A 20,182-nucleotide genomic window follows, 5' to 3' on the forward strand; every position below is an offset into this window, starting at 1 on the left:
CACTAAGTTGCTGTTGATTTTATAATAACTTCAATCACTCAAACGTAATATTATTAGAATAAGAGTAGTTCCCAAACTGACATTGTATAAGACATGACCAAAGAGCAAATTGGAGGCTATTCCTACAATTCAATGCTGCCGATAGATTGCAAGATACTGAAAACAGGGAACAAAGTTTACCTGTAACAAGACTAGGTATGCCCTCAGATCATCTTTGGAATGTGGCCTGAAAAATAAGATATATACATAGAAATAACCATCAACATACATTTCAACTGGAACCATTTCTAACACATTCCTTTTTGTTTAATGAAATTTTGTTTATGGTAGTTGAAGTCTTTCTTTAAATTGAACTTAAGTTTGCAGCATGAACAGAGCTGACTTTGTTTATTAGTAGACAGTATCTAACTGTAACAGTAAGTTTTAGCTTTACTGTAGTAAAGAAAATCACTGCAGGCATTTTACTTTCTCAAAAACACACAATTATCAGAATGTCTTTTCCGTCATTTCTGTCACCATTATGTCATCTAGCTTATTAAATACTTACAGCCTAATGTAACAAAAGCAACAGCTGTCCATAAGATAGCCAATGTTCGACTATTTGAATTGTTGTCCCAGAAACAGGAAGTTACCCTAAATGTTAAAATATCTATAGAGCTTCAATCCAGTATCTGCATTAGTTTTGGAGATAGTAACTTGCATGTAAAACTTTAATCAGAAGTTTTTAAGTTCAAAAGGGACATAATTTTGTAAAATACATGTTATGGGACATGATGCTATGGCCTAGTTTTATAAACCCGAAGAAACGTGTGAAGTTTCAATCAAATATTTGCATTAGTTTTTGAGATAGTAACTTGCACACAAAACTTAACCAGGATTTTCTAAGTCCAAACGGGGCATTATTTGGCCAAAATACATGTCAGAGTTACGCGACTGGATGCTAATTAACATCTACTTTTATAACCCCGAAGGCACATGTGAAGTTTCAACTCAATATCTGCATTAGTTTTGGAGATAGTAACTTCCATGCAAATCTTTAACCACGATTTTCTTAGTCCAAAAGGAGGCATCATTTGGCCAATAATACAATTTCAGAGTTATAAGATATGGTCCTGTGAGGCTGGTTATTGACCTAGAAAAAGAAGAATTAAGTTTCAAAGCTATATGCCTTTAAATGATGGCTATACGTACTTGCATGTAAAACTTTAACCAAGGTGTGATGCAGACGCCGACGCAAGGGCGAGTAGAACAGCTCTCAGACTATTCCTTGAATAGTCAAGCTAAAAACCACACACATTTCAAATAATATCAATTTCTGTCCCTGACTTTTCTGTGAATATTTGAGTAAAAAAGAATCCTTTGACTATACAAAAGACTCAAAAGGTCTCAAGAAATTTTTCTTCAGAAAAAGTGAATGATATTTATACAAAATGATCACCAGTAAATTTATATGCAACACTTTTTCTACCAATCTTATAATACAAACTTTCTGAATATCTGAATCAGATGTGGTGTAATTGTAATGAGTTATTGTGATCAGCTGTAATCAATTACTTTTGTTCAAATAATGTAATCAATAATCAGACGCATTTTGACAGCGATAATAATTAGTATACAACATAAAAATATATAAACATAATTTTACCAAAATAGTGTCTAAAATAGTGAGCTATTACATGCCTCAAAATATACATAGCAGTGAAAACAAGAGTTGTCCGTAAGACAGCATGCTCGACTTTTCTCAGTGCTTGACTCTGAATTAGAGATTTGCCAGTAAAAGGGGCATAACTCTGTCAAAAATCAATCAGAGTTATGGGGATTGTTTCTTCTGGAGTAGCCTTTGATAATAAATAACTAATTTAAGTTTCAAGTCAATAGCTTTGAAAGTAACAGACATTATTTTGACTTTATCCAAAACTTTAACCAACGGTGACGGCGACGGTGAAATTGCCAGGGAGAGTGCAATATCTCTACTTTTTCTTTCAAAAGTCGAGCTAAAAATGATTATGTACATTGACAATGGCTTTATATACAACATACAGTCTTACCATTGCATATGGTTATTCCTAAGAAAGCATGGAAAAGTAGAATGAATTAAACATTTCAAATAGTAATGACAATTATATATGATACAAAGGCAACGTTTGTAATGAAAGATGGTTAAATTATACCAATTTTTATACAAGCTTTTTATTTAGATTTGTAATACAATTTTTTGGATTATGATACCTTGCAAATAACATACGGTCTAGACTGTCTTAAGTGACTTCCTGAATTAAAAGACTCCCTATCTTAACCCTTAGCTTGCTGCAGGCGAATTTAACAGCCTTTGCAAACAGCTTGGAACCAGATCAGACGCCGATTAAATCGGCGTCTGATCTGGTTCCAAGCTGTTTGCTACTCTGACAATATTTCTTCCAATTTTGGAGCAAATTGAATGAACTTTACAATTTTAGCAGACGACATTTCCAGCAGACGACAATTTATCTAGCATGCTAAAGGTTAAACGACAGTGTTTCATTCTGCTCAATGCAATTTCGCACATAAATTAGCTGAATTAAATGACTCTCATTCTGATGCAACAGTTCTTCTTTTAAACTTTTTTTCATGATAATTCACTGACTGAAAGCTGAGGAACTATCTAGAAAACTTAAGATTTGGCTGGATATTAGACACAGAGGATGCTGCCTTGTTGGCTGAACGTCTTCCCCGACCAGTTTCGTTCAGCATTTGTAAATTTCTTCAGAGGGTATGACCATAATAAATAGGCAAGTATAGTTTGCATTTACGGTTTTTAGAAAACCTAACCTATCAATAATTCATGCAATACCGGAAACATCAATATTCAACTTTATAAATATTAAGTCTCAAGTGTTACAGCTCACAAAACAATTTTAAATTCTCCCACATGAAATATACAAAATGAAATTTGCCATAATGCTTCCTTTCTGGTACATCAAAAATTCTGCCCACACATTTTCGTTTAATTATATTGCAGAGTTACAAAACAGGAAAATCTCTAGAAACTCACACAAGGTGATGCGAGTGAATGTATGTCAAAACGTTCTAAATTAAAGTGTAACTCAACCTGTTTCATCCACCCAATACGTACATTTCTACATTTTCTTTTTTGTGCAAGATCAGATATAAGTTTTACATCATTTACAGGGCATCATGAGTGGTAGCAGCAACTTATTAAATTTTGAAGATACTGCTACTTTTCAATATATTACGTTCAAGGGAAAATTCACTGCATACATTCTGACTAAAAATTGCAATTTCACTTCCCAAAACTGCTGAAATTGACAATAAACAGGCATAACAAAAATCTTGTTTTAATGATAAATTCAAAACTTATTGGCATATTCAAATGAGATCCAATTACCTTAGGACAGAAAAGATGATTCTAACAGTAAAAATGACTACCGTATAAAGAAAAAACTTACTTCTTGTCTTTCAGCAAACTATTGATAATACTTTTCAAAACAATTTTCTGTATTTCTGGTGGCTGAAAATGAAAAGTAAATTTGTCATTATCATTTAAACTTAACCTCACTTCTGATGGCTGAAAAGAGATTGCATTTTTCCAATCTGGTTGTAGATTTTTGTTGATTTGGGTTTTACTTTACACCAACAGTACACTCGGGTTATATGATGTGAAACAAGAGCTGTCGGAGGACAGCAACGCTCGACTATTCAACAGCCTTGTCGATTGAATGAATACGGAAGTCGAAAAAAGGGACATAATTTAGTAAAAAAGCAAAATAGGGTTATGGGACCTACATAGTGCTTATCAGCTCATGACAGTGGACAAGTGTGTGAAGTTTCACTCCATTCCCATAAGTGGGTACTGAGATACCAGCTTACATATAGGAATTTAACAAAATATTTCTATGTTGAAAAGGGGGCATAATTTTGAAAAAAGCAAAATAAAGTTATGGGACCTGCTTTGTGCATGTCAGATCATGACAGTGAATAAGTGTGTGAAGTTTCAATTCATTCCAATTAGTGAGTACTGAGATACCAGCTTACATACAAAACCTTAACCAAAAAATTCTAAGTCGAAAAAGGGGCATAATTTTGTAAAAAAGCAAAACAAGAGTTATGAAACCCGTGCAATGTAAGTCAGTTTATCACAGTAAATAAGTGTGTGAAGTTTCAATCCATTCCCACAAGTGGTTACTGAGATACCAGCTTACACACAAAACCTTAACCAAAAATTTCTAAGTCGAAAAAGGGACATAATTTTGTAAAAAAGCAAAATAGAGTTATGGAACCTGTGCAATGTAGGTCAGTTTATCACAGTGAATAAGAATGTGAAGTTTCAATCCTTTCCCACGAGTGGTTGCTGAGATACCAGCTTACATACAAAAACTTAACCAAATCGGGACTCGGACGCCGACGCAGACACCGACGAGGACGCCGACGCATGGGCGAGTCCAATAGCTCTGCTATTCTATGTATAGTCGAGCTAAAAAATGAGGTATGGAATCAAAACTTGTTTACATGCTGGAATCACGAGATACAACAAAACCAAGTGTCCAGACCCTAATACTGTAAAATCATTTAATTTCGTGGGCATGGAATTTCGTGGTTTGGTCAAAACAGCAATTTTGTGGGGATATGAATTTATGGATTTTAACTTTTGAACATAAAATTTATGGGAATTTTACTTGTTCCTTGTGATTAAATTTCGTTAATTGATTCAACCACGAAATTTAAGGAAATTAGTCCCCTAGGAATATTAATGATTTCACAGTAGCCACCTTGTACAATGATGTAAGACTTGGGGGGGGGGGGGCTCCATGGCCCATGGCCAAGTGGTTAAGGTTGCTGACTCACCGATGTGGGTTCAAGTCTCACTCGGGGTGTTGAATTCTTCATATGAGGAAGCCATCCAACTGGCTTATGGAAGGTTGGTGGTTCTACCCAGGTGCCTGCCATTGATGAAATAATGCACGGAGGGGCACCTGGGCTCTTCCTCCACCATTAAAGCTGTAAAGTCGCCATATGACCTATAATTGTGTCGGTGCAATGATAAACAAAACAAAACAAACAAAGTAAATATGCAATAGTAAGACACTGGTTCCTGTTCTTTTCCTACACAAGTTGTCTGAGAACCACATGGAATTCTTCTCTCCTGGTAGCAAAGCCTTTCATCATTGACAACAGAGGTCTATTATTATAATCACAAACATTTTTTAACATAACTCAGTACTTACCTCAGTTTTCTCTTGACTTATAATATTTAGTACAAATTACATTTAGATATTTTAGGAAAGGCTGAATTATGAATAAGTACTTCTAAGAATATTCTTTTATGTATTTTACAGGCATACCCTGCACACTAGCTTTGACCTAAACTGGTAATAATAACAATGTCACAACTTCGATTTCATTTCAATTTAATTTACCCTGTATATAGCATAATGCCGCATTTATCTAACTTTGAATAGAGACTAAGGTGGGATACAGTGTAATCATTAATTGACAATTATTTTATGACCTTTCAAATAATGTGGAAGAATTTTCATTGAAGTGTGATATTAATGAAATGGGGACCCAAAAATCATAAGATAACTTTATTTATTATCACAATGAAAAGTTTTCAGAAATAAAAGCAAGAAGCTGCAACATGCAAAATCATGCCCAATTGGTGTATGACCAAAGATGTTGTTTTTTGAGGTTTTAAGTTTAAAGATGAAGATCATATTATGAAGGTCAAGGTTATCTAAATATAGGTCAATTTGTAGGTCTTGCCACAAGGTTGGTTGAGTTTGAGTATTAACTAAATTGGGTCATTTAAGTGAGCTCACAGTAGCACACAAAAAAAAGGTTGTTTATAAAGCATTTAAGTTTGAGGTGAAGGTCATATGAAGGTCAATGTCATTCATATATAGGTCAGTTTATAGGTCTTGCCACAAGGATTGTTTAGTGTGAAATTCAATATGAACTAAATCGGATCATTAATGCGGGCTTTAGGCAATCTGGTGTGTAAGGACTAAAGAATGGACAAATGGACAGTTCAATCACTATATGCCTGAGTGATGGGTGAAGGGGGGAGGTATAAAAGTGGTGGGTGAAAAGTGGTGGGTGAAGGGGGGAGGTATAAAAGTGGTGGGTGAAGGGGGGAGGTATAAAAGTGGTGGGTGAAGCGGGGAGGTATAAAAGTGGTGGGTGAAGGGGAGAGGTATAAAAGTGGTGGGTGAAGGGGGGAGGTATGAAAGTGGTGGGTGAAGTGGGGAGGTATAAAAGTGGTGGGTGAAGGGGGGAGGTATAAAAATAGTGATTACAGAAACATCATTTACATTTGAGAGGGACTATTTATTTGGATTTTCAATCCAAGAACTTAAATCACAATGAATAAATTGTAAACTGATAAATGTTTATGGACACCCACAAATTCATATCCCAATGAAAAACCACTGATTAATTTACCCCATAAAATAAAATTATTTGATAGTTACCAATATATTTTTCACTGGTTCTGAAGGGGTTAAAACCATCAAAAAGACATAGAATAAAAAAATGTTAGTTTTACATGTAAGTTAAAATTATTCTTCACTTCTGGACTTGAACAAATGACTGGCTATGCCATTCATTACATAATTTTGCATCTGTAGTTTACTCAATGCAAGAAGCTTTGATCTTACTCTGGAACAACAAAACTCCTCCATATTCTTTGTTTGGAGTTCTCTTGAGTCTGTTCATATAGCCAACCATCATGAATTTAAAATGTACTTTCCCCATGACACATGGGTATTATTCACTAAATTATAGATACAATTTACCACTTTATCCCCCATTAACGAATAATCAAATGTTATTATCACTTCCGAAGATCTACGGTATACAAGACCAACAAGCATTCAACTGTGAATATATGATATTACACTAGGGAGTTAAGTAACATTACAATCAATTATTTCTTTATAGAGAATTTGTCAAAGCAAATGTACCTGTCATAAGTTTCAGCAGTATCTGTTAAACTGCTGTGCATAAGATATGAATAAATAATAACAGCATTAAATTTAATGAATATAACCTTCACACTTAACAAAGATAAACCCTTTGCACATTTTCATCAAATGTAAGCATCATCGATTTATTATCCCAAATTTTTTTTTAAATGCTAACTTCTGAACACTTGCTCAGAATTACCTTGTATCTTTGACCTCAGAGTGTGACCATGACCTTCTTCCTAGGGGTATGTGTGTTATGCAAAACACAATTTCTTATTATGGGGAATATTTGTGACTAGACATAATGAAATCCCTTTATGGATGATCGAGTTATGGAGCAGACAGGACAAAAAAGACTTTACATTTGACCTACAAGTGTGACCTTGACCTCTGAGCTTTAAACATGAAACATCATCAAGTTATGGGAAATGTTTGTGCCAAGTAACATTAAAATCAGTTTGAGTTAAAGATTGGAAGTTGTGACAGTAACTGACAGAATGACAGACAGAAGACTTAGCATGAGTTAGAGCTTTTTCGACTTGTGAACTCAAGTTACACAAGTACAAGTTCGGAATATGTACAGTAAATTTACTCAAGCGAAAAAAGCACACAAAACACAATATACACCACAAAATTTTCAATAAAATAATGGTCTTACAAAAACACTTGCATTCTGCCAAATTACTCTATTTAAAAATCTTGGATTTCGCAAATAAACCATTTAAAAATATTATTTACTGTGGTAAGTTTACATGCGTCGCCATCATGGATCAACTTTACCCTCAAAGAAGTGAGGGTTAAGGTAGCAGAGAAGGTCAGAGATTAAGAGCATGCACATTTTGCTTACTCTGGTCGTTCAACTTGGAACTCTACTTACTGTAGCAACTAGAGTAAGATAGTCCAAAACATTCTCGGGGGACTAGTAAACCATTTTCTTTTAACAAAGGAACTCTTTATCGTATAAACCAGTTTCATTACAAGTAAATAGTGTGCCGACTAAATTATTTCTTTACAGTGCCATACGGAAATTAAAATTCTGTTTTAAAATGATCTAAATATAATTTTGATTGAAACTGCTAACTGTATTTAAAAGCTGGCTGAGAATATTTCTCTACAACCACAACATAATAATAATAACACAGGACTGAACTTAACCACTGGGATTGCAACAAACAAGCATGTTATTGTTCTGATTCCAGGAACCAAACTGATTTAATATTCTGATTTAGCTTTAAAGGAATGACGTAAAAGCATTTATTGATCATGATCTAGTTCCGCGAATTATTAGAATATGACAAAAACGGAATTTGCCACTTACTGTATTATTCTATAAAGCCTTTCTTTCAATTCAATTCCGTTTAAATTGATTTTACTGGAAGAGTAAACATTGATCACATAACAAACAGAATCTAATCTGTTAGTTCTATTATTTAAGCACAGCAGCAAGTTGATTTATGCTTAACTTTTCTGTGAATCGTCCAAAAATATAGAAAGCCTGTTTACTCAGCCATTATATAAAAGAAATGGAATCGTGTCATTGCCATGACTGCACCTACTAGTATGTGTCTCACTAACCGACACACTGTATCAATAAAACTTCTCCCACAATATGATTAAAAGTTAAAACTCTCAAAAAGGCCATCTCTGAAATCAGTTAAAATCCAAAACAGAAAATTTCAGGTCGGATCAATAAGGTAACTAAGAACTTAGATTTTTATTTAGAAAATATACTTGAATAAAGAATAAGCTTTTGTCACTGTCTGCAAGGTATTAATATAACCATAGAGCAAATAAGACTTAAATCTAGGGTCCTGCATATTAGTGCTTTACACCAGGCAATGCAAACACTTTTTCAAGTCCAAAATGATAAAATGTCTTCACTCTCAATACGGTTCAAGGGTGGAGGCCAGCCAAAAAATTTGAACATTTCATTGGCTGTTTCAAACCATTATTTTGAAATTGGCCAACGAAAATGCTGGATTTAGAGCGAGGAACAGCTTTGCTCCAGAGAGCTCAATATATAGTCAAATTTTATTCACTCAAACTCGAAAAATTTAAATACCACCCTTTGTTCGAAACCATCGTCAAGGCCCAGCAAAATCCCTATATCATGTATAATTTCAATGATTCAAACTACCGATAACTCAACTTTTCTGGTCCCGTCGAGTTTGAATGAACAAAGGTCGACTCTATACCATTATATTTACCAGTCCTAGTATCAAGTCATATACAGTGTTGATGAAGTCAAACTTCAAACCAGGATCTTCAGTGCCCTTGTAATCTTTGTTTGGATCTCTCTGAAATATAAACAAAGTCTTGTAATTTCTGTTCCTGATACTGAATTTAATTACACTTACATCATTTTAGTAGATTCTAAGGGGAGATAATTTTAAGAGTACCATATTTACGTGTATTGCTAGCTTTAAGGCATGTCGTAAAATGTATCATTTTTATCTTATTAAAGAGTTTTTAAATTCTATGCCACCACAAACTTGAAAGAGACAAGAGCTGTTTGTAAAACACATATGCCCCCATTTTTGTCCTGTACAACTTTGTATGTTGTTAATATCTTATGAAACTGAAAAAAATCTAAGCTCAAGCATTCTTTTAAGATATTCAGAAGAAACTGTTTTCAGTGTTTACAGGTCAACTGGGCTTTGACCTTTAACCTACAGACCCATAAAACTTATCTATTGACAACAGACAATATCCTCCTATGAGGTATGACAGCTGTATGTCAAAGTACACTTATGTTTTTCGAACAGAAACCATGTTCAGTCTCAATGTCATTATTTTCAGTCCCAAGGTTGCTGTGATCTTGACCTTTGATCTGCTGACTCCTAAAACAATAAGGTTCATCTACTGGCAAAAAGCAAACATGAAGTTTGATGACTGTAAGACCAGTTTTCTATAGTAATTGAGTGGAAACTGTTTTAAGTCTCCAGGTCATTGTGACCTTGACCTTTGATCTGCTGACCCCTAAAATATCAGGGTCATCTATTGACAAAAACAAAACATGAAGTCTGATGACTCTGAGGGCAGTGTTCTTTAGTTATTGAGTGGAAAGTGTTTTCAGTCTCAAGGACATTGTGACCTTGATCTTTGACCTACTGACCACATCCCTCCAAAACAAAATCATAGGGATCATCTACTGACCACAGGCAATCACCCTATGAAGTTTGATAACTGTAAGTCAAAGCTTAGTTATTGAGTAGAAACCATTTTCAGTCTACCATTCACCGTGACATTAACCTTTGACTTCCAAAATTAAAGAGGTCATCTACTGACCACAGGCAACCATGACTTATGAAGTTTGATGACTGCAGGCCAAAGCTTTCTTTAGTTATTGATTAAAACCATTCTCAGTCTACAGTCATCATGACCTTGACATAAATTTTCTTATCCAGAAATGACAGGGTCGTCTACTGACCTCAGACAACTAACCTATGAAGTTTGACAACAGTTACTGTAGGTAAATGTGTTCTAATAGGTATTGAGCGTAAATTGTTTTCAGGACCTACTGATCTCCAAATCAAAATGGTTCAATTACTGACCACAGACATTACCCAATGAAGTTTGATGAAGGTTAAGCTCAAAGAATTCTCTATTTAGTGAAGAGAAACCAAATGGTCTACAGACCAACAAATAGACAGATGGACAAGAGAAAAACAATGATTATATATCGTGAGGACTAAATTCTTTGAAGTTGGATAAAAGTTTGAGGCACAGTTCCTTTAAAAATATGACAACTAACACTTTCTAAATACATTCAATATTTCCTTCTTTTTTATTTCAACAGCCAATTCTGAAAGGCTGTGAGTGACAAAGTTAGAATTTTTATTTCAATATGTTCTTCTAGACAAAACATAGATCATAACTAAATTTATGTGAAACCAAGAATTAATTTCTGTACATCATTCACACATTCTCATTATAAGTCTGTCTCAATTCATTTAGAAATTATGCACTGATATGAGTGCAAATGAATATTTTATTAGTTCACAACTGATATATACTTGATTTCCAATGAGGTTTCCAAGTAAATATTATTTCATGCAATCCCCATGTATACATGTACTACAAGGCTATACAGACCATATTCTAGACTTTGTAAAATTCTTAACAAAAGCAAATTAATATATCATGTACTGCAAAATAATTTTACTTACGCAAATTTAAGTCAGTTTATTTTTAACAGCAAAACATTTTGATGGATGTTAAATTAAATCTATTTCAATAGAATAAAATAAGAAAATATTCTGGGAGCACAGAATGCAACTGCTTAGCATCATATGTCCCATTCTGCAACAATGACGTAGCCAAATCAATATATCTTCACCATTTGGTGCCGATAATTGACAAACCAAGCTGGTGGTGTTGAAAAATAAAACAAATTTGCCATTTCTTTATGTAAACACAGACCTGAAAATAGCCCGTACCATATCAGGCCATGGAACGGCTGTAAATTGAAGGCTGATTGCAAAACTAATTTACAGCATAGATATTAAGAGAAGATAGCACAGTTTAACAGTGAACCCTCAATATTTTATCTATTACCACAAGGAAACATACTGTTGTTATTTGTATTGTACTGGTATGAAAAAACTTCATCAATTATTCAGCGTAAGGCAAAGAAAGCAACCTATACCTCCTAAAAGATCAAGAAGTTACTATAAAAATAAATAAAACATTAAAACAGGCTAAGTCTAAGACTGAGATCAATCAAATGGATTTTTTGTCTTATTTCTTTACAAGCCATTTTGAATAGGAAATGATTTTTTTCAATGTGCCACTATGTATTTAGTGGTCACTGACCTGTCATCTCCAGAGTGTGCTAAAAGAGCATGGCAAATATTACAGATTACTTGATTTGTGTCAAGATATATACATGAGTCTTTAAGAATGTAATATTACTGCAATTTTGGCAATGCAAGGCTAATAATGTTTCTATTCCATAAATATAATCTAAATGACACTCAATAGTCATTTTTTATTTCAGTCTAAGTAAATTTGAAAAATTTTGACATTAATGTATATTTAACTAAATCACATTCATCGAACTGATGTCATAATTGACATCACCTACTTGAAATGAAATTTACATGGCAATATGGAAAAATATTTGGGTTTCTGTTTCCAGGTTCCATTGCATCTTAGCAAGGTTTAACAATGAGAATTTTGTAATAAAGAACAAGAGCTATCAGAGGTCGGCAATGCTCTGCTATTCACTAAAAAGGCAGACATAAAAACAAGAGGGTCATGATGACCCTGGATCGCCCACCTGAGTAATGACCTACATGTTTTTAATGTCAAATTGATGCTAAAATATTAAGAAAGTAGGTCAGTAGGTCATATTTATGGTCACTGAAAGTCAGTTTTAAGATCGGTGTGTAAAACTGTAAATGTCATCCAAATTCCAAGGCTGTATCTTAAAAAGCAAGAAAGTAGATCAGTAGGTCACATTCATGATCACTGAAATTCAGTTTTAAGATCAGTCTGCAAAACCATACATATCATCAAAATTCCAAGGCTGTATCTTAAACAAGAGGGCCATGAAGGCCCTGTATCACTCACCTGACCTAAAGATCATCAAGATTAACAGTCTGACCAAGTTTCATTTAGATATGGTCATAAATGTGGCCTCCAAAGTGTTAACTAGCTTTTCCTTTGATTTGACCTGGTGACCTAGTTTTTGACCCCACATGACCCAGATTCGAACTTGACCTAAAAATCATCAAGATTAACATTCTGACTAAGTTTCATGAAGATATAGTCATAAATGTGGCCTCTAGAGTGTTAACAAGCTTTTCCTAAGCTGACCTAGTTTTTGATCCTACCTGACCCAGATTCGAACTACACGTATACCGGTAGATCATCAAGAATAACATTCTGAACATGTTTCATTAAGATACGGTCATAAATGTGGCCTCTACAGTGTTAACTAGCTTTTCCTTTGATTTTACCTGGTGACCTAGTTTTTGATTCTACATGATCCAGATTCAAACTGGACCTTAAAAATCATCAAGATTAACATTCTGACCAAGTTTCATGAAGATACAGTCATAAATGTGGCCTCTACAGTGTGAACAAGATTTTTCTATGATTTGACCTGGTGACCTAGTTTTTGATCCCAGATGACCCAATATCAAACTCGTCCAAGATTTCATTGAGGGTAACATTCTGACCAAGTTTCATTTAGATTGGGGCAAAAGTGTGACTTTTAGGGTGTTAACAAGCTTTTCCTTTGATTTGATCTGGTGACCTAGTTTTTGACCCCAGATGACCCAATATCGAACTCGTCCAAGATTTCATTGAGGGTAACATTCTGACCAAGTTTCATTAAGATTTCGGCAAAATTGTGACTTCTAGAGTGTAAACAAGCTTTTCCTTTGATTTGACCTGGTGACCTAGTTTTTGACCCCAAATGACCCAAGATCAAATTCGTCCAAGATTTCATTGAGGGTAACATTCTGACCAAGTTTCATTAAGATTGGGGCAAAATTGTGACTTCTAGAGTGTTAACAAGCTTTTCCTTTGATTTGACCTGGTGACCTAGTTTTTGACCCCAGATGATCCAATATCGAACTCGTCCAAGATTTCATTCAGGGTAACATTCTGACCAAGTTTCATTAAGATTGGGGCAAAATTGTGACTTCTAAAGTGTTAACAAGCTTTTCCTTTGATTTGACCTGGTGACCTAGTTTTTAACCCAAATGACCCAAGATCAAACTCATCCAAGATTTTGTTGAGGGTAACATTCTGACCAAGTTTCATTAAGATTAGGCCAAAATTGTGACCTCTACAGTGTTAACAATCAAATTGTTGACGACAACAGACATCTGACGACGGACGACAGACACAGGGCGATCACAAAAGCTCACCTTGAGCACTTTGTGCTCAGGTGAGCTAAAAACAAGAAAGTAGATCAGTAGGTCACATTCATGGTCACTGAAAGTCAGTTTTAAGATCGGTGTGCTAAACTGTACATCTCACCCAAATTTCAAGGCTGTATCTTAAAAAGCAAGAAAGTAGGTCAGTAGGTCACATTCATGGTCACTGAAGTCAGTTTTAAGATCTGTGTGCAAAACTGTACATCTCACCCAAATTTCAAGGCTGTATCTTAAAAAACAAAGAAGTAGGTCAGTAGGTCACATTCCACATGACCCAGATTCAAACTTGACCTAAAGATCATAAAGGTTAACAATCTGACCAAGTTACATGAAGATACAGTCATAAATGTGGCCTCTAGTATGTTAACAAGTTTTTCCTCTGATTTGACCTGGTGACCTAGTTTTTGACCCTACCTGATCCAGATTTAAATTTGACCTAAAGATCATTAAGAATAATATTCTGACCAAGTTTCATTATGGTATGGTCATAAATGTGGCCTCTAGAGTGTTAACTAGCTTTTCCTTTGATTTGACCTGGTGACCTAGTTTTTGACCCCACCTGACCCAGATTTGAATATGACCTAAAGATCACCAAGGTTAGCATTCTGACCAAGTTTCATTAAGATATAGTCATAAATGTGGCCAATAGAGTGTTAAAAAGCTTTACATATGATTTAACCTGGTGACTTAGTTTCTGAACCAACTTGACCTAGATTTGAATCTGACCTAAAGATCATCAAGCTTAACATTCTGACAAAGTTTCATGAAAATACAGTCATAAATGTGGCCTCTAGAGTGTTAACTAGCTTTTCCTTTGATTTGATCTGGTGACCTAGTTTTTGATCCCACCTGACCCAGATTTGAACTTGACCTAATGATCATCAAGGTTAACATTCTGATCAAGTTTCATTAACATATAGTCATGAATGTGGCCTCTAGAGTGTTAACAAGCTTTACATTTGATTTGACCTGGTGACCTAGTTTTTGACCCACCTGACCAAGATTTAAACTTGACCTAAAGATCATCAAGATTAACATTTTGACCAAGTTTCATTAAGATACGGTCATGAATGTGGCCTCTAGAGTGTTAACTAGCTTTTCCTTTGATTTGACCTGGTGACCTAGTCTTTGACCCCACCTGACCCAGATTTGAACTTGACCTAAAGATCATCAAGATTAACATTCTGACCAAGTTTCATTAAGATATGGTGATAAATGTGGCCTCTAGAGTGTTAACAAGCTTTTCCTTTTATCTGACCTGGTGACCTAGTTTTTGACCCCACCTGACCCAGATTCGAACTTGACCTAAAGATCATCAAGATTAACATTCTGACCAAGTTTCATGAAGATACAGTCATAAATGTGGCCTCTAGTGTGTTAACAAGTTTTTCCTTTTATTTGACCTGGTGACCTAGTTTTTGACCCCAGATGACCCAATATCGAACTTATCCAAGATTTTATAGAGGGTAACATTCTGACCAAGTTTCATGAAGATACAGTCATAAATGTGGCCTCTAGTGTGTTAACAAGCTTTTCCTTTTATTTGACCTGGTGACCTAGTTTTTGACCCCAGATGACCCAATATCGAACTTGTCCAAGATTTTATTGAGGGTAACATTCTGACAAAGTTTCATTAAGATTGGGCCAAAATTGTGACCTCTAGGGTGTTAACAGTCAAACTGTTGGCGACGACGATGGACAACGGACACAGGGCGATCGCAAAAGCTCACCTTGAGGATTTTGTGCTCAGGTGAGCTAACAAGTACTAAAGTACATTTTAAACCATCATGATGCTTAATCAGAGAACAGATGACAAAAATTGAACTGCTTAATAACAAAACTTGGGCATAACTTTGTGAAAGAGCAAAACAGAGTTACTGGACCCAAGTGTATATGTAAATAAATGTACAAAGTTTGAATCCATTTCCATAAAATTAATGGTTAATGACCATGTCAAAAAAGGGCATAAAATATACTTTAAAGATACAAAAGCAAAACAGAGCAATTGATCCTGTGCACTGGACATCAGATCACCACTGTAACAAGAGATGTCCGTAAGATAGCATGCTCAACTTTTCTCAGCACCTGACTCTGAATTAGAGCTTTGCCAGTGAAAACCTTTTAAAACTTTAACCAAAAAATTTTAAGTTAAAAACGGGCATAACTCTTATCAAAATTCAAATCAGAGTTATGGGGATTTTGTTCTCTTCTGGTGTAGACTTTTATAGTAAAAAATTATTTTAAGTTTCAAGTCAAAAGCTTTGATAATAACAGAGATAATTGACTTTTATTATAAACTTTAACAAAAAAAATTCTAAGTTAAAAAGGGGCATAACTCTATCAAAATTCAAATCAGAGTTATGAGGATTGTTTCTCCTGGCGTAGACTTTGATAGTTAATATCTACTAACTTTAAGTTTGAAGTCAATACCTTTGATAGTAACGGAGTTATTTGACTTCATCAAAAACTTTAACCAACAGAGACAGCGATGTCAAGGCAAGTGCAATAGCTCTACTTTTACTTCAAAAAGTCGAGCTAAAAAGGTGTGTTAAGTTTCAATCCATTCCCATGAGTGGTTACTGAGATATCACTTTACATATAAAAATTTAGCGAAACTGGGACATTAAAGCAAATATATGAGTGCAATAGCTCTACTGACATGTATTCTGTAAATAGTCAAACTAACAAGAGCTGTCCGTAAGACAGTAAGACAGCTTATGCTCTACTATTCGAACTGTTGTCCCAGAAGCAGGAACAATACCCTATTACCCTAAAGGCTGATCACAACCAAAACAAATATAAGCCTCCGCAGGTCTAGTCACAAGTAGTCCAAATATAAATAGTGCTTATCTTTTTCCTCTCCTAGTGCCTTTTCTCAATAGCAACATGTTAACTTTTACTCTACTGCGTTTCAGTATGTATCACTTTGCATTCTATCAAAATCGGCATTTTCCTATCGCATGCTAGGTAAAAATGGCGGCGTAAGAATTTAATGTCTCGGAAAGAGAAACTGAAAGAAGCGAAAAGGAGTAAATTCAGCAGGTTGTATTTAACAAACTGTAGTTTTCTTATATAAAAGTTAACACCCACTTTTCTTTTTGTTTTTCTAAAGTAGCAATATAGTTCTTTATGGGAATATAAGTCTCTGAAAATCTGATATGCTAGAAAATGTCGAAAAACCCTTATGAAGTAAGTGGATTTTATATGAAATAAAGAACAGCCGGATTTAGTGGTGTTCAGCCTAACTGTTATATCTATAGAGTTTCAATTATGTTAAAGACAGTAATTTGCATGCAAAACTTTAACCAAAAGTTTTTAAGTTCAAAAGGGGACATAATTTTGCAAAATACATTCCAGAGTTATGGGACTTGATGCTATCACCTAGTTTTATAAACCCAAAGAAATGTGTGAAGTTTCAATTCAATATTTGATAGTAACTTCCCTGCAAAACGTTAACCAGTACTTTTTAAGGCTATAAGGGGGCATAATTTGGCCAAAATGCAAGTCAGAGATATAGTTTCAAAAGTGGTTTCAAATCAATATCTGCATTATGTTTTCTTCAAATAGTCGAGCTAAAAATAGGATGATCCTGGACTTAAAGGAAGGACTAATGAATATATCGAAAATAAATTGGAATTTATAGATCCTGACATATTTGCAGATACGTTATACTTTGTTGCAGCAGTCTAAACCTATCCCAGCAATATACTCTGTAATCAGAACCTGCTTAGTTTGATTGAAGCAAAAGATATTTATTGACAATATTGCATCTCAACATCTTTATATTGTGATGAGATGGAGATATACTCAAGTCAATATGGCTACAACCAGACATTAATTAGCTCTGTAAGCTAAAGATATTGACGACCTGACCTACGCAGATCAATAAATATACTGACTAGCGCTTCCTTTCATTTGAAAAGAGCTGCTGTAGGGAAATCAATTTCACCACTGCTATTAAACCATTGTATCATTTACACCAGTTTAATATTAAAATCATATTGTAATTTTGACGGCCTTTTAAATTTTCAGTGAATGCTTTTATCTATATTGATTGCAATTTTCATTTCTAAACAATACGTTCCATGTCGTCCCTAGAAACCTGGCATTCAGCGTTTCTATTTAGAGTTGACATTAGAGACACCTAGCTGTCAGTTATGCGTAAATTTATGTCGACAATTTCTTTCAACTAATGAATGAGCAAACACAATAGAACCAGGAAAGCAGGCATAAGAAACATTAGATATTAATCATGACAGTTCCCAAGTAAAATGCTGCGTTCAAAAGAGTTTGCAGTTTCACTGTCTGAATATTGGAAATTCCCAAGGGACATGTTTGACTTCTCCTCATATATACAATATTATACCTACGAAAGAAACAGAAAGCAAATAGTAACATAACTATATGCAACATTAACCCTTACCTTGCTAAATTTCTATAATGAACTTGTCCATCTTTCTATTTGGACAGTACCATTAACTGTTAAAAGGAGTGCATACCAAAAACGATACTCACTGAATGGCAAACAGTGCAGGTCATGATCAGACTGCAAGCATGTGCAGGCTGATCATGATCTGCACTGGTTGCAAAGGCAGAATCAATCGGGTCGTGCATGATAAGGTTTAATTTCATGACAATGTATGTGAAGATTTTAAGAATTTTCTAAAACTGCCCAAACGTACCTTTTAAAAAGACTTAGTACAGAGAATCAACTCACATTAAATGGCACTTGTTTCTTCAAGGACAAATCGTATGTGTAAGAAACCTCACCTTAAATGCAGCATTTATTTCAAGAAATGAATCAAATGTGGTGGAGTAGAACTCCTGAACACTTTTCCAGTTACCCGTCTCTCTCGCCGAGCGCACATCTTCCCTATAGAGTAATAGTAAAAACACAATGAAACTTAGAACAAAATGCAGTGTATGATTTTCAAAATGTAGTTCTTTTACTTTTCTTAAGTAACGTATACAGCATTCAAAAGAAAAGGTACAAAAATAATTTCAGTCTTGTGAAAATTCATTTTCATGTTTGAAAGTACATAATTACACTGATGCATTACGCGGTCATATCCCAACAAAGATTTAACTTTCAGATGTGCTGCCGCCATAATTATCATCTACTGAAAACTTATAAAATATAACTAGTACTGCTTACCTTAACTGATCTGATGTTTTCGTCCTGACAGGATAGATAACTCTGTCTGCCTGGTTCTGAGATGTACTGCTGACGCCCGCACCAGCATTATCCGAACTCTTTGGCTTACTAGATATATTCAAATGAATATCCTGTCTGGAAACTGAGGTTCCTTTAGATGTCTTTGAAGCTTTTGAACTTGTTGAAATCACTGTATTTCTACTAGATGCTCGTGAGTCTAGCCCATATGACGGAGTTGTGCTCCCTGATCTAGCATTCTGCACTGTTAGCCTTGATTTGTTATTAATGGGAGGTAACTCTGTGTTAGAAATATCCGAGGAGCTACTACTCTCTGAACTTTGGGTAGAAACAACATTATTTAATCCTTTTTTCTTGGATTTATTTGAGTTATTAGGTGTGAGATTGTTAAAGAAATTAGCTATAGAGTTCAGTCCCCTTCTTCCATTAGATCTTTTCTCCTTTGGTTCCTGAAATGGTAAGGAAGAGGCAACAATTTTTTGCTTGTTCATACAGAAAAGTTTGGTCATTTTATACCGTCAGAAAAATTACAAATTATATACAGTGAAATCATATATAATAACTTCATGGGCACAAAAATTAGTAGTTTCGGTCAAAACAGCCATTTTGTGGGAATACGAATTTGTAGCTTCTGACCTTTGAACATAAAATGAATGGGAATTTGGGCAATACCATTTATTATTTGAAGGGGTGCTCATGGAACATTTACTGACTGAAAAGCAAACAGTTCAAATCATGATATGAACATGCACATGCAGGCTGATCTTGGTCTGCACTGCTCGCAAAGGCAGAATCACTTGCCGCCAGCAGGCTAAAGGTTAAAGTATATGTCCACATACTTAGTTGTACCAAAGTTTGCAGAAAAAAATCTGGACTTTTGGATTAATTGTTTGCTTGAGGGTCATAAATCATTTTATTGAAGTCTGTTAACTGTCTTATTGCCAACCATCAATAATACATCAATACCAGTTCTAAAGGTTAAACATGGATGAGACAGAAAGTAAATAAACACAGCTATTTATATCATATTTACAAATCAATTAGCCTAGAGGGAAAAAAAGGTGAATTAAAAATTTATGGAATCTCATTTTGTTGGTTATAAATCTTAACCTCAGTGAAAAAAGTGTACCATAAGTCAAAGCAAACCTTTTTATGCC

General features: G+C 34.7%; 1 protein-coding gene across 2 annotated transcripts in view; it reads right to left on the minus strand.

Annotated features, from left to right (window-relative positions):
• The window catches only part of LOC123547490 (probable E3 ubiquitin-protein ligase HECTD2), a 55,830-nt gene that overhangs the window by 22,334 nt on the left and 13,314 nt on the right, over positions 1 to 20,182 (minus strand). Inside the window, exons 2-7 of one of the 2 annotated variants that reach the window (XM_045334640.2) lie at positions 19,008 to 19,474; positions 18,623 to 18,725; positions 9,170 to 9,259; positions 3,447 to 3,508; positions 2,049 to 2,066; positions 181 to 226 (exon numbers count right to left, since the gene is read on the minus strand). In XM_045334640.2, coding sequence (XP_045190575.1) covers positions 181 to 226; positions 2,049 to 2,066; positions 3,447 to 3,508; positions 9,170 to 9,259; positions 18,623 to 18,725; positions 19,008 to 19,474 — 786 coding nt within the window. The remainder of the gene's footprint in view (positions 1 to 180; positions 227 to 2,048; positions 2,067 to 3,446; positions 3,509 to 9,169; positions 9,260 to 18,622; positions 18,726 to 19,007; positions 19,475 to 20,182) is intronic. The other variant, XM_045334641.2, reaches the window with a different exon arrangement.

The sequence above is a fragment of the Mercenaria mercenaria genome, chromosome 9, assembly GCF_021730395.1.
Source record: "Mercenaria mercenaria strain notata chromosome 9, MADL_Memer_1, whole genome shotgun sequence".
NCBI lineage: Eukaryota > Metazoa > Mollusca > Bivalvia > Venerida > Veneridae > Mercenaria > Mercenaria mercenaria.